General features: G+C 39.1%; 1 protein-coding gene across 1 annotated transcript; it reads left to right on the top strand.

Annotated features, from left to right (window-relative positions):
- Positions 1–259: 259 nt before the first annotated feature.
- june (JunE proto-oncogene, AP-1 transcription factor subunit) lies at positions 260–11,469 on the top strand. Its single transcript, XM_051938323.1, has 2 exons — positions 260–591; positions 6,741–11,469. Exon 2 carries the CDS (start codon positions 6,887–6,889, stop codon positions 7,928–7,930), a length of 1,044 nt encoding a protein of 347 aa, XP_051794283.1. The 5' UTR covers positions 260–591; positions 6,741–6,886; the 3' UTR covers positions 7,931–11,469.
- The last annotated feature ends 2,165 nt before the right edge of the window (positions 11,470–13,634 follow it).

The raw sequence follows: 13,634 nt of genomic DNA, 5'->3' as shown, positions 1-13,634 counted from the left end.
AACCGGTGGTAAATCATCACAATATTACATAAAATCGTTAAAAATATATATAAAAGGTTGGAATAGCTGAATGTAATTGACTTTTTTTAAAAACAGGAAGTACAAATAGTATAAGAAATAAGTTAATTAACATCTCACTGTAACAGCAGTTATATTTCTACTATAATCCTCTATAATGTTCACTTTAAACCACTACAATTAAAATATGAAGGGAATTAAAAATTAAAGAGATTTACGGCTTTAATTAACCGGAACCAGCTCTTTATTCGGTACCGGGACCTGAAGCATGGACGTGATGTTGGGTCGGTGTTGATGGGAAACGTGTTAATAATCCGGTGAACGTCAGAGTGACTCACAGACTGACTGACTCACGGAGTCTGTCCGCGGAGCCTCCAGCTTCTCCCCGCCGCTCTCCGCCACCAGACTCGCCTCAGTGCGCTCAGCTCCGGCCGCCTGGACGCCTCGGTCTCCGCTGTGGGTTCGGTGGTCCGGTCCGGTCCGTCCGGGAAGGCTTTCTACCGGCGTGAAGTTCACATCTGCACCGGGAACTTTAACGGCTTTAACGGAGGAAACCGGAGAGTCACAGCGCAGGTAAGTCATCCTCAGAATGAATCATTATTGACTATTGCTTAGACAACAGCAGTTATAATGTATTTATATTAATAATAAACTGATATAGTGATTATTTTATATTATTCTGCTGTTCCTAATGCTGTAATTTAATGACATAAAGCAAATCTAAACTATTTTCACCTTTTCTTGCGGTTTAATGAAACACTATTCATCATCTTATTTTATTTTTTAAAATTATATTTATATGTAAAATTTGCAAACTAACTCAATTAAGTTGTTTAAAATCCCCACTTTACTGACTATATGTGAAAAAGCAGCGAGTTAGATGTAAAAATGTACTCATCAGAATGATAATTAGTTAAATAAACTGCTAATATTTAAGTGATATTTACAGTTTAATAAGTATTTGCCTGAAATATGAGTTTAAGAAATATTAAAATGTTGGACTTATGACGCAGCTTGTCCAGCAGAGGGCAGTAATAGGAGAAGGTGACTGGTTGGGACTTTTATTCTTTTATTCTCATAATAATAATGATAATATTAATAATAATTAAACATATTTTGGCCACAATGACATATATGAGGGCGTCTAATTTTGCATCCGGTGTGTTTAGATGTTTAAATCCTCCTGTTTTTGTCTTTTTAGGAAGTAGATTATGTTTTTAATAGAGCAGAGAGAGTCAGAATTTGTGCATCTGAGTGTGTTTTATTTACTTTTCTATGTAAAATATTAATATACTAACAGTAATATTTGCTTTGTGGATGATAGTTTTGGTAAAACCTTACATTTTTATTTCAATTTTGGGTTATTTCATCTCAAATCATCAGAATTTTGGGACAATTTCTGCTTGAAACATCCCTGAGTTGCTTGATATTTCTTTTGCATGAAAAGATACGGATATTTGGAAAGATGTTTGTTCAATTTTAGCTTCATCTTTAAAGATATTTTTACCCCGGGGACCCACTTTCAGCAGATTTTTTCTCACATTAAAATCTGAGTCTGCTTGAACAACAACATCTGAGGAACTGTTAGATTTTCTTTTTGGAAATATTAGATCTTAAACCTTTCACTGAGGTAAAACAAGCGTGTATCACATATTTTTCTTTGGGGTGTTTTTAGATGTTTTTAAACAGGACAATCTCCACCACCAGTATACGTACCCTACAAAGTCTACTGGTTACTTCAACAACATCTGAGGAACTATTAAAGATAAAAACCTGAAATTCTTCCATTATTAAATTAGAATCTGTAATATTGGACATGTAGATCAAATAATCTCTGATTATGGCTGAGATTAAATTCGATTAAAGCCAGAAATCTGTAGGGAGGAGGCCAGGGTGGATCAATGGGTCAACAAAACGTTCTTCATTATTGGACAAATGAATCAAATATAAAAAAGACCTGAAAAGTTCCATCTTTGAGCTCATATTACCATAAAAAAGTGATCATCCAGAAGTCATCTAGTGATATTTTCTGAACCACATGTAGCTTTATATCACAGTAATACAAAACTAAACTTATGAAATACTTTAAATATGAAATACTTGATCATAAAAATGAAAAAGAAAAGCAGGTTTGACGAGTTGCACCACAAAATTCAAATATTAGTAGATCCAAGTAGAGTTCTGGAATTTTAAAATAGTTCTCCAAACATAACCAAGAAAATAATTTTCAAAAACCTGCTGAAAGTGGGTCAACGGGGAGTTTTTAAGCAACTTTTATCTCGGAAAATACTTCATGTATCAATCATGCAGACCCATGTGGTAACCGCTCCATCGATCCGACCCTGTTTAATCGTCTTCTTTACTGTAAATTTGACCATAATATACAAAATGAACATCCTGTTGTAGTAATGGAGGCTTGAAACTGGTGTTTTATACCATAAACGTGTTGGGAAAGTGTTTACTGAGGTGATCAATAAAGCTAGAATTCATGTTACTTTCGTGTAGTCGTCTATACAGTCATACTTCCTTTAGGAGTCGCCCTCTGCTGGTTGTTAGAAAATGGAAGTCACTTCATTTGGTTGTTTTGTTTTTCGGACTTTTTCGGCCCCCTTTTCCAGACAGTCGATGGTGTGTTTCCATCAGGTGACGTCCCTGTAGGTTCACGACTGGTTCATGGACAGTTGTCAAGATCTTTTGATGGTTTGAGGTCTTTGGGGGATTTTCTTTTTTGCTGCAATAGCACCAGTGACAAAATGCGTGATGTTGCTGTAACCACTTCCTTTATGTTTAGAGAAGAAGGTGGTTTGGTTTTGAAATTAACGTATTTTGTAAACTGTACGGCGGTGTGAAAGGCCACCTGTTTGGAGGGTTGGGGTTAATAATCCAAAAAATGGCGCCAGTGGCCATCACGTTGTAAAATGGCCGCCATTTTGAATTTTTCTGTGCCTTTAACTGTCGTGTCGTCCTGCGGGTCAAATTGACCTGTTTGAAAGTTTGAAAATGTGGAAGAAAAACGCATTTTCACAGTGAAAACTTTCACATTTTCAACATTTTGGGAGATAGTTGAACTTTTTTTTTTTTTGGTGGAAGAAAAAGAAATGTTAAGAAAAATGTTTCTTTAAGAACATTCACAAAAAAATCAACCAAAATCCAGCGAAATTCGCTGGATTTTGGTTGATTTTTTTGTGAATGTTCTTAGAAGTTTTACTGATATATATGTTATCACTTTAGATATTTTTAGGATTTTTTGGGAAGATTTTTACTCATTTTCTAAAAGAATTTTCTTGCCAAATTTAGGGGATTTTATTCTAAAACTTTTAAGGGAAACTTTCAAGGAATTATTGGAATTTTCTTCCTGAAGGTTTTGCAAATTTTCAGAAATTTGGGGGATTTTTTTGCTGCATATTTGGATTTTTTTCAGACAAGGGAGCATTGTTTTTTGGTGCCCATAAATGAAGACAACAGGAGGGTTAATAATGGGCCAGATGTGATGCTTGAACTACAGCTTGAAAGACTTCTTCAGTTATCTGCCACCTCATAGCAGCTATTACAACCCACTAAACACCTTCAGATCTTAATAACAGCGCAATGATTTCCAAAATGACCATCTGCATATGAAATTTAGGCTTTGATACCAAAATGATGCAATGAAAGGATGATAGTTGGCACGAGAAAAGAGAAATGTTTGAATAAGAGCTGGTTCCAGTTACAGGAATGTCTGATTTAACTGTTTTAAAATGTCCTGTTTGCCTTTGGGAACATGACGGCAGCACACAGTAGTCAGCATACTAGTATTCATGCCGTGAACTAGGGTTTGTAGAACCAAGTTGTTCTGTCGTCTGCCTAAAATGGTCAAACTGCCGGGCCGATGTGAGTCACGGAGCTCTGAGGGATGCAGCCTGTGATTATCGGACTGACTTCAGCTGCTGCTTGACGGCTTGTTTTCGTGAACTGAAGCGTTCCTCGCTGACGACCTTCACAGCCGTTCGTCTCCACTACTTGTAGAAACTCTCAGGGTTTTTTCTTGTTTCCCAACGTGCCGCTCAGATTGATTATGAGGAAGCTAATGGACGAGGTGAGGATGGACCTGAGCTGAATCAGTTCCTCTCCAACTCGTGGTCAGTTTAATCACCAGATGACTCATTATGTAGTTGCGCTCTTTCACTATCAAGGTTAAATGATGACTTTAATAGTCACAGACAACACACTTTCTCTTTTATCCTGTTTATAACAGACGCTAAAAGGTTCGTCTTTCAGGGTTTCTGGCATTTACGTTAGCATCACTCTTTACATTTAGTCCGCACAGGAAGAATGGTTTTACTCATCAATAAATAACCCTTTTGATGCACGCAGACATGCGAGTGTTATGTTCAGATATCATTTTCTAACATGCCAACCTGTCCTTTAATGTTATCAAACCTTTTCCACACCAACAAAATCTCTCCTTTTTTGGAATCAACTCCCCCACAGCGATGCCAGAAGCAGTTCTACTTTCACTTTCAACCATGTCTGCTCCTGCACGCCGTTACAAACACAAACATGTAAACACGCTGGAGCATTCTTAATATCATTTTAAATCAGATTAATCTTTCATTCTAATGTGATTTAATGTATTCATTTTAATTTTACGGTATAAATGTAGGCCATCCTAACATAGACACCGTCTGAATCGTCTAATATTTGTTGAGTACTGCACTAAAATGCCCTGAAAATGTAATTTCTTCACCAGTCTCTTAGTGTTAGCATTCCGGTCTTTGTGTTTTTATCACATATTTTAATGCACCTATCAAGATCTGATGACTTTTGATCATAACTGTGGGATTGTGTGCTCATGTTGTCCGGTCAGTGTCACTAAAATACCATCTGAACATCCTGATGAAACAGATCTTTTGACTCTAAAGGCCAATTCACTGCTGCGTCAGTGTGTCCACAAAGGTCTACAAGGCTAAATGTCTCATCCACCCAGCTATGCAACGGTAAACATTATCCACACCTTTTTATTTGATGATTAAAATAGCTGTATTTAAAGTAGTCAGTGCTGGACAGCCCAACACAGGAAAAATTTCTAAATTCTCCAGATATCTTTGTGCCCATGCACTGTGTCCGCCACATCTCTGAAATACTCGTGGACGTGCTATATGACATGCTATATACTATAAAAAGTGCAAAGTTACAGACTCCATATGTTTTTCTGCGTTTAATATGAGGGGCAACTATTGTAGCGTTAATAGAAACCACATGTGGATCCGCTGTTCACTTTCAAAGTCCTCATAAATCGTGCAGAAACCATGAATTAGCCTTAACTTTAAGCTTTACTGTTGCAGATATTTGTAGTTTTACCGTGCAAACTTAGAGGTGCTTTATATGTCTTACATTGATGGTGCCCAAACACAGGAAGAAGTTTTAAATTTTGCAGATATCCTGTCCACCCATTGTATCCACCACATCTCAGGAATAATCATAGACATGCTATATCCTGCAAGAAATGTTGTGTTTGATGTCAGAGTCAACTACTGTAGTGTTAATAAAAACCTCATCTGTTGTCCACTTTCAAAGTCCTCATTAATCAAGCAGAAACCATGAACGTCAACCTTAAGTGTTGTGGATGTTTGTAGATTTATCATGCAAACTTTGGAGGTGCTTTGGTTTGTAAAAGTCTTGAATTGATGGTGCCCAAACAGAGGACAACGTTTTAAATTCTCCATATATCCTGTGCTATGTCCACATGCTGTGCTCACCAAACCTCCAGACTACTCACACTGACATGTTGCCAGAATATATCACACTATGCTGCAAAAAACGTATACAGCTACAGGTTTTCTAAATATATATAGGAGTTATGCTTGTTTTCTGTCTTCAATATTAAGGGCAGCTATTGCAGTATGAATAGAACCTCCGATGCTGCCCATTTTTAAAGTCTGCGCAAGTAATGTTGGAGCCATAAGCTGGCTTCAACTTTAGCTATTACTGTTGCAGATGTTTGTGTAGATTCATCATGAACCTTTGAAGATGCTTTGGTTTGTTTGTACCCAAACACAGGAAGATGTTCTAAATTCTTCAGGTATCCTGTGCTGTGTTATAACAAATTAGTAATTAGTCTTTTGTTCATATCCTCACGGATTTAAACAGAAGAAACAAATAATTGTGTGCAAAAATGGTTGCCACAATGGTGAAACTGGTTCCACATACCAGTTCAGTTTATGTAGTCTGTGTCTCTTTTGGTGTTATTTTTGACTAAATATGAAATCAAATAAAAGACCTGTGGAGATTCAGTTGAAGTGAAAGCGAAAAGTGATGTTCCACAAAAGGAAATATAAAGAAAGTAAAGCTTAGCTATAGGTCTATTTGGGCAATCATATCTTTAGTATAGAGTTTTTTGTTATTTTATTTGATGATCACAAACCTATTGTGAACATCTGATGCACACAAAGTTGTCATGCTGATGCAGAGAGAAGAGTATAGATGAAAAGGAAAGTACTTATGAAGTGTAAATCAGCATGAAGTCTTTTAAGCAAAACATTTTTGAGTCTAAACGTTTGTTCTTGACCTTGTGAACAGAAGCTGATAGAAGGGACAGAAGCTTTACTGTTTGATTCAAGAAGGATTTTTGTCTCCAGATCTCATCTCAGTGAGAAATAAACTCACAACCTGTAACTGTAGCATCAGTCAGCTCAGTTTACACATCAGTAAGATTTCTGTTTCTTGGCTTGTTTCTCCTGCAGGAACTCATCTGATCTTCTTCTACTCTTCATCTACCCTTCCTCCTGACTTCATCCTCCAGCCGCCGACGTCAGTGGAACGTTTCAATCCCGTCTGATATACGGGTTAATCTGATTATGAAGATTTCCTCTGAGGTGTCTCTTTGTCAATGACGGCCAAGATGGACACTCCTTTCTACCACGATGACTCCCCCGCTGTCCCCGGCTTCAACCAGATCGCGGAGTTCGAGCGTTACCCGGGAAACAAGATGCTGATGAGTAAGAAGGCCATGTCGGTGGTGGGCGGTCATCACTTCCACGGCAGCAGCGCAGCAGGAGGAAGAGGCGGGAACCACAACAACCTGGGCCTGGCAGGGAACAGCTCCCTGATGGCGTCGGCAGCATCTTCTGCAGGTTCCTCGGCAGATATGAACCTCCTAAAGCTGGCGTCTCCAGACCTGGAGCACCTGATCATTCAGTCCAACCAGGGCCTGGTCACCACAAGCCCAGTGTCCAACTCCGGCAACCCCTTCATCTACCGCGGCCAGGCTACCAACGAGCAAGAAGGATTCGCCGACGGCTTCGTCCAAGCACTTGCTGACCTCCACAAGCAGAATCAGCTGGTGGGAGGTGGACCCATGTCCCCGTCCTCGTCCTCCAGCGTCTCCCTGCAGGCGTCCTACCAGAGGAGCCTGATGTCCGGTGGAGATATGCCCGTCTACACCAACCTCAACAGCTACAACTCGGGTCCGATGCCTTTCGCCGGAGGGCAGATGGCGTACGGTGGAGGTTCGGGTCATGGTGGAGGTCCTCAGCCGCACCCTCGAGGTCTGGACGCCCCTCAGACCGTCCCAGAGGTTCCTCACCCACCGGGGGACCCCACTTCGCCACCATCCCTCTCCCCGATCGACCTGGAGACACAGGAAAGAATCAAAGCGGAGCGTAAGAAGCTCCGCAATCGCATTGCAGCGTCCAAATGCCGCAAGCGGAAGCTGGAGCGAATCTCGCGGCTGGAGGAGAAGGTGAAGGTCCTGAAGAGCCAGAACTCGGACCTGGCCTCCACCGCCGCCATGCTGAGGGAGCAGGTCGCTCAGCTCAAACAGAAGGTCATGAGCCATGTCACCAACGGCTGCCAGATTGCCGTCGGGTCGACAGCTGCTGCCAAGTCTGGAGGAGGAGGAAGTGGCCGCCGCAGTGAGGACTCCAGCTGCTGAGGAGGACACACATCTGGAGAAGATCGGCTGACGGTTTACTTTAAGATTTTTGGCATTTTGCTCGTGTTCTCGGTTGGAGCGAGCAGAGATCGAGCAGCTCGGTGTCAACAGCGCCTCAACAGCACAGATGGATGTTTAACGGTCACCTGACACCACTGTCAATCATCCAGCCGAAGGAGGCGGAGCTTAAAGGACGCAGGAGATGGGGGAGGGGCGTCTCCCTGGACATGGACGTGCTTTAAGTATAGATGATTTCGAATTTTGATAGTGAATTTTGTGGAACAAATTGCGGATTTCTAGACTCAGCCGTGTGTCTGAAGCGACGCGATGCATTTATTTATGAGGTAGGATGAGTTTCCTGCCAAGATTTCCAAGTTTCCACGACAAAATATGTTGTTCACTTTAAAACACTCATGACTCTATTATCATCGGAAAACGACAAAACTTTTTATCCACCTCCGATTCTTTTTATTCAAACTATATTTAAGATTTTACTGTTTGAAATAAATTAAATCTGTCTATATGAACATTTTCAAGAAGACTGCTGTGATGTGATTTCTGCAGAAAACATTGCCAAGTAATCAGATTACATTTGATTCAGTGATGTTTCTTTTGTAATCTGATTACTCTGGTCTAATCTCTTTCTCTACATTTTGACTGAATGCAACTGCGGTTTTTACATTAACAGTAATAAACGCACGTAATCAGATTACTGTAATCTCTTTACATGGTTGTAACTAAACATCAGCTCTGTTAACTCGGTCACTGATTTGGCTGGGAGCGATAAAGCCACGTTTTAATGGAGAAATCGTTGTTTTTGGTGGAAACTTTCTTCACCGTTTGGGTTTTTCCAAATCACAACTTAAGGAAAAGTTCAGTCTCAGAACAAAAAATGACTCGTGTTTGTTTTTTCTGTTTTCGACACACAAAAACATTTAAATTCTTAAAGATTTCATTCTCTCGGTTTTAACATTTGTCGATACTTAATATTTTTTGGGTTCGCTCTGGTGTTTCTGACTGATTGTTTCTACAACAAGAGAGAAATATAAAAGAAGATGAAAAAAGTCAGATTGTTATTGTAAACATCAATGGTTTCATATCTGTTTTATTCTCATTAATAATATTGTGCAAATAAGATATGACTGTTGCATAATGTTCATTATTCGGATGCTGTTATTCTTTTCGCTTTTCTATACTGTAAAAAAGAGATTTTATTTATGTAAATTAATTTGTTTGGAGGCTGATTCCTGCCAGGAAAATGAGTTAATTTTGAAAACTATAGCCAGAATTTGGACTTTGCACTACATAATCTGTCTGAGCAGCTCTCAATCTGTTATTTTGACTTTTTTATCTTCTGAATTTCATCAGTTTCTGGTAGATTTGTGGATCTCTGCAGGTTAAAAAGTCTCCAGGAGGCAGAAACATGAATCAGATGCTGGTTCTGGTTCGTCAGAAAGGGAATTTTGGAACATTTTTGAGGAAAAAAAAGTCTGCTTGCCAAGTAAATATGTAATAATCTCAGCGTTTCATGTGCTTTATGAAGAAAACACCTTTAAGATCCAGCTTCATATTAAATGATGTGATAATTTTTATAGTGTACAAAAAAAATCCAACTTCAGAAAAGAAAGTGAAGTTAATGTTGAATCCTGATGTAAAACATAATGGAAAGACTCTGAATACACTGTATAACTCCTTGACGATGTTGTAGAGGTCCTTGAGTGTTTCCCAAAGGACCCTAAGGGGCTCTCTGAGAACTTCAAGGATGTTGCCAGGGCCTCAAGAAAGGACAACAAGGACATGGCACAGGTCCTTAAGGATGTCGTAGAGGTCCTAGAGGATACTGTGCAGGTCATGTTCTTAAGAATATTGTGAAGGTTTTTGACCACACTGTACAGGTCTATAGGGATGTTTCAGAGGTCCTTGAAGACACTATACAGATCCTTAAGGAAGTGTCCTTGAGGACACAGTATGGGCCCTTAAAGATGTTGAGGTATTTGAGAACACAATACAGGTCCTTGAAGACACTAAGCAAGTCCTTTAGAATGTTGTACAGGTCGTCAAGGACACTATATGGGTGTTCAAAGATGTTGTAGAAGGACACAATACAGGTTTTGTCTTTAAGGACACTGTGAAGGTTTATGAGGACACTGTACAGGTCTTTAAGGATGTTGTTGAGATCCTTCAGGATGTTTCAGAGGTCCATTAGGACACTACACAGGTTCTGAAGGATATTGTAGAGGTCATGGAGGATACTATACAGGTGCTGTCCTTAAGGAAGTTGTAGAAGTCCTTGAGGACACTATACAGGCCCTTCAAGATGTAGAGGTCTTTCAGGACACAAAATAGGTTCTCGAGGATGTTGTAGATGTCTCTGAGGACACTACACAGGTTCTTGATGACACTGTACAGGTCCTTGAGGACACATCCAGGTCCTGTCCTTAAGAAAATTGCAGAAGTCCTTGAGGAAAGTTCCTTGATGACATGACACAAGCCCTTAAAGATGTAGAGGTCCTGGAAGACTCTATACTGGTTCTTAAGGGTGTTGTAGAAGTCTTTGAGGACACTACACAGGTTCTTGAAGACCCCGTACAGTTCCTTGATGAGAGTATGCAGACCTTTAGGACTTGGTAGAGGTCCTTGCTGACTTTGTAGAGTTCCAGGGCATTGTAAAAGCCTTCACAGCCTCTTTGGTCCTCGAGAGGCCAGATGAGATCCTTACAGGGTCATAGAGGTTCTTGGTTGTATCACAGAGGACTTTAGGGGACTATCTGGGGCCCTTGAAGATGCTGTAGATCCTTGAGGATGTTTTTAAGGTCCTTTAGTGAGCTGACTGCTAACACAGGCTGAACCATCACTACTGTTGCCATGGTTACCCGCAGCTGAATATATTCAGAGGTCTGATTTTGAGCTGCAGTTCAAAGTTTGAAGTTGTTTGACTCTCTCAGCTGATCCTCTGCCGTCACGTCGTCACATTTCAGGTTGTTTCTGCTTGATTGCTCGACGTTATTCAGATTTATAAATGAAAATACGACAAACTGAGCTTTTATTATCACAACGAACCATCCTGTTGTTGTGGAACTGATTGATATTTTCTCACGTTTTCAGGATATTGAACAGTTTCTATTTTAAACTCCTGATTTTTACTGATGTCAGCATCCTGTCGGCGTCTGACAGAAAAACATGCAAAGAAAAATATGAATCAGAGCAAAAACATATATACAGCAAAAAAGAAAAAGGTTTTAGCTGCAGTTTTGTGTTTTTTGGTTTGTTTGACATTTCAGAAACTTAAAAAAAAACACTGTTGGGAAGCAAAATATTTATTTTTTGAACTTGAACGAGGCTTTTGTTGCCTCCGATGAATCTATTTTTGTACAAATGTATAGAAGTTGTTGTTATAATCTACTGAAACGTGTGTGTTCGATCTGTCGGGTTTGTTCAGACACTTCCTGTCTATTTATTATGAAAATCTTCTGTTTACTTCCTTCGCTCTGTTCTGCTGTGTTCACGTTTGTGTCAATATACCAGTGATGAAATACTCACCAGCTGCTGCTTCTCTTTCTTATAAATGTAGTTTCCTAAAAACATCGTCTAGCAGAACAAGATTGTTGAAACTGACAGAACTTCAAAGCTTTTGGTTTCATACTGAGAAATTTGTGTTTTTTTTGAGGCACAGAGGCTTCCTTCTTATGGATCTTTAGTTTTGTTTTTACTCTCCAACAACATGAAAGGGGTTTTCCATCTACAATCATCAGGTTCCTTCGGTACGAACACCTCTGAATTACTGGAAACAGTTCTGTTATCATAAACTATAGGTATTTAAAATAGGATTTGTAAGCATTTAGATTGATTTATCAAATACTTTGAGATAATTTTATGAAAAATCTGCCCGTCAGTAGATTCACTCCACCTTTAATCATCCAGTTTTCAGGAAACCATCTGCTTCACCATCTCTGATTTGCCTGAATATTTTTTTTTACCAGACAATATGGATATTTCTGAAGATATTTGTGAAATTTTAGCTTCATATATCAAATACATTATGTTAAAAATCACTTGTCGACCCGCTTTCTGCAGGTTTTTTCTCACATTAAATCTGTTTGATCAACATCTGAGGAACTATTAAAGATATAAACCTGAAATTTTCTCTTATTTCTCATCATGCCATTGATTCAGAATCTGGAATATCGGACAAGTAGCTCAATTAATCTCTGATTATGGAGGAAACGAAATTAAAGCCAGAAATGTGTCGGGAGGAGGTTGGGGTGGATGGACGGGTCAACAAAACGTTGGATTTTAATAATCTGAAATGTCAGACAAATGGTTCATTCAGTAGATAATTTTTTTTGATGAAGGCAAAATGTGTTAAAATGTGCCCCCAACCTACAATATACATTTACTTTAAAAAGCATATTTATGAAATATTACTTTCTAAGATAATAAAAAAAACCTTTCCATCAACCCACTTAATTAGAAAAAATCAGTCTGAACAACCATATCTGAGGAACTATTTCTCATCATGTCATTGATTCAGAATCTGGAGAACTGGACGGTAGATGAAATAATCTCTGGTCATGGAGGACAAGAAATAAGACTACAAGAAGTCATGAAAAGTTCCATCTTTGAGCTCAAGTTAAAGAAAAAACTGATAATCCAGAAGTCAACTAGTGGTATTTTCTGACCCACATGTAGCTGCAGATCACAATAATACAAAACTAAACATGTACAATACTTTAATATGAACTACTTGGTCAGAAAAATGGAAAGAAAAAATATATTTTTATTGAGCTTTCATAACCAATTGAGCAGGTTTGACAAGTTGTACCACAAAAATTAAAATATTGGTAGATAGTCTGATTATTGTTGAATTGAAATGTGAAAAATAAAGTCCTATCTTGCAATAAAGACCAGAAATAGAATCAAAAATATGTGTTTTTGTTGCATGTTTACTCTTTGATCATTGAGTCTAAGTGACCAAATTTGGCATAAAAACATCAAAAACACTCCTAAATCTTTTCCCTGAGAACAAAAACCGACCTGTGAGGCCTCCATGGAGGGTTTACGGCTCCAGTTTCAGCCTGGTTGGAGGGTTTTACTGTATCATTGAAGGACTTTCATAAACACCATCATTAGGTGACTCACTTTGACTCAACAACCAAAATATAGAGTTTAACCTCTAGTCCGACCTCCACCTGCTGGTCACACTGGGATCATTACTACAGCAGGAGTCTTAATAATCCAACATGAAGAACTGCAGTCTCTGAATCAACATCCCTGTTTGCACAGACTTCATGTAAAACCATCATCGGTGTGTCATCAAGCAGAGTTTCACCCACAGAAACACCTCAGAGCGAATCATCGGCAGCTGGTTGACGTGAAACCAGACAGAAGACAGAATCACAGATAGAAGTCCTAGCTGGTGTTCTGGAGGAAGATGAATATGTAGATGTTGTTAACGAACGGTGTGAAGAAGAAAAGAGCTGCTTCGCTTCTGATTCACTCTGAGTAGAAATCACTTCGTCCTGGTGACTCATCCATGAGTTCAACGAGTAAAAACCCTCCGAGGATTAATGATGGAGGCTCAGAGTGGCCAGAAGTGTTTGGATGGTCTGTAGTTTATACAGACTTTAATGGTTTCAAGAGGAAACTTAATGTTACTGCGGTCAAGATAACAAACCAAACATCCGAAATCTCAACAACAATATCT

This window comes from Acanthochromis polyacanthus, chromosome 18 (genome assembly GCF_021347895.1).
Source record: "Acanthochromis polyacanthus isolate Apoly-LR-REF ecotype Palm Island chromosome 18, KAUST_Apoly_ChrSc, whole genome shotgun sequence".
NCBI lineage: Eukaryota > Metazoa > Chordata > Actinopteri > Pomacentridae > Acanthochromis > Acanthochromis polyacanthus.
The sequence above is the reverse complement of the archived record's forward strand: the minus strand, read 5'-3'. Positions and strand labels throughout refer to the sequence as shown.

Excerpts from the sequence above, each read along its gene's own strand:
- june (XM_051938323.1), top strand. The coding sequence starts at position 6,887 with ATGACGGCCAAGATGGACACTCCTTTCTACCACGATGACTCCCCCGCT.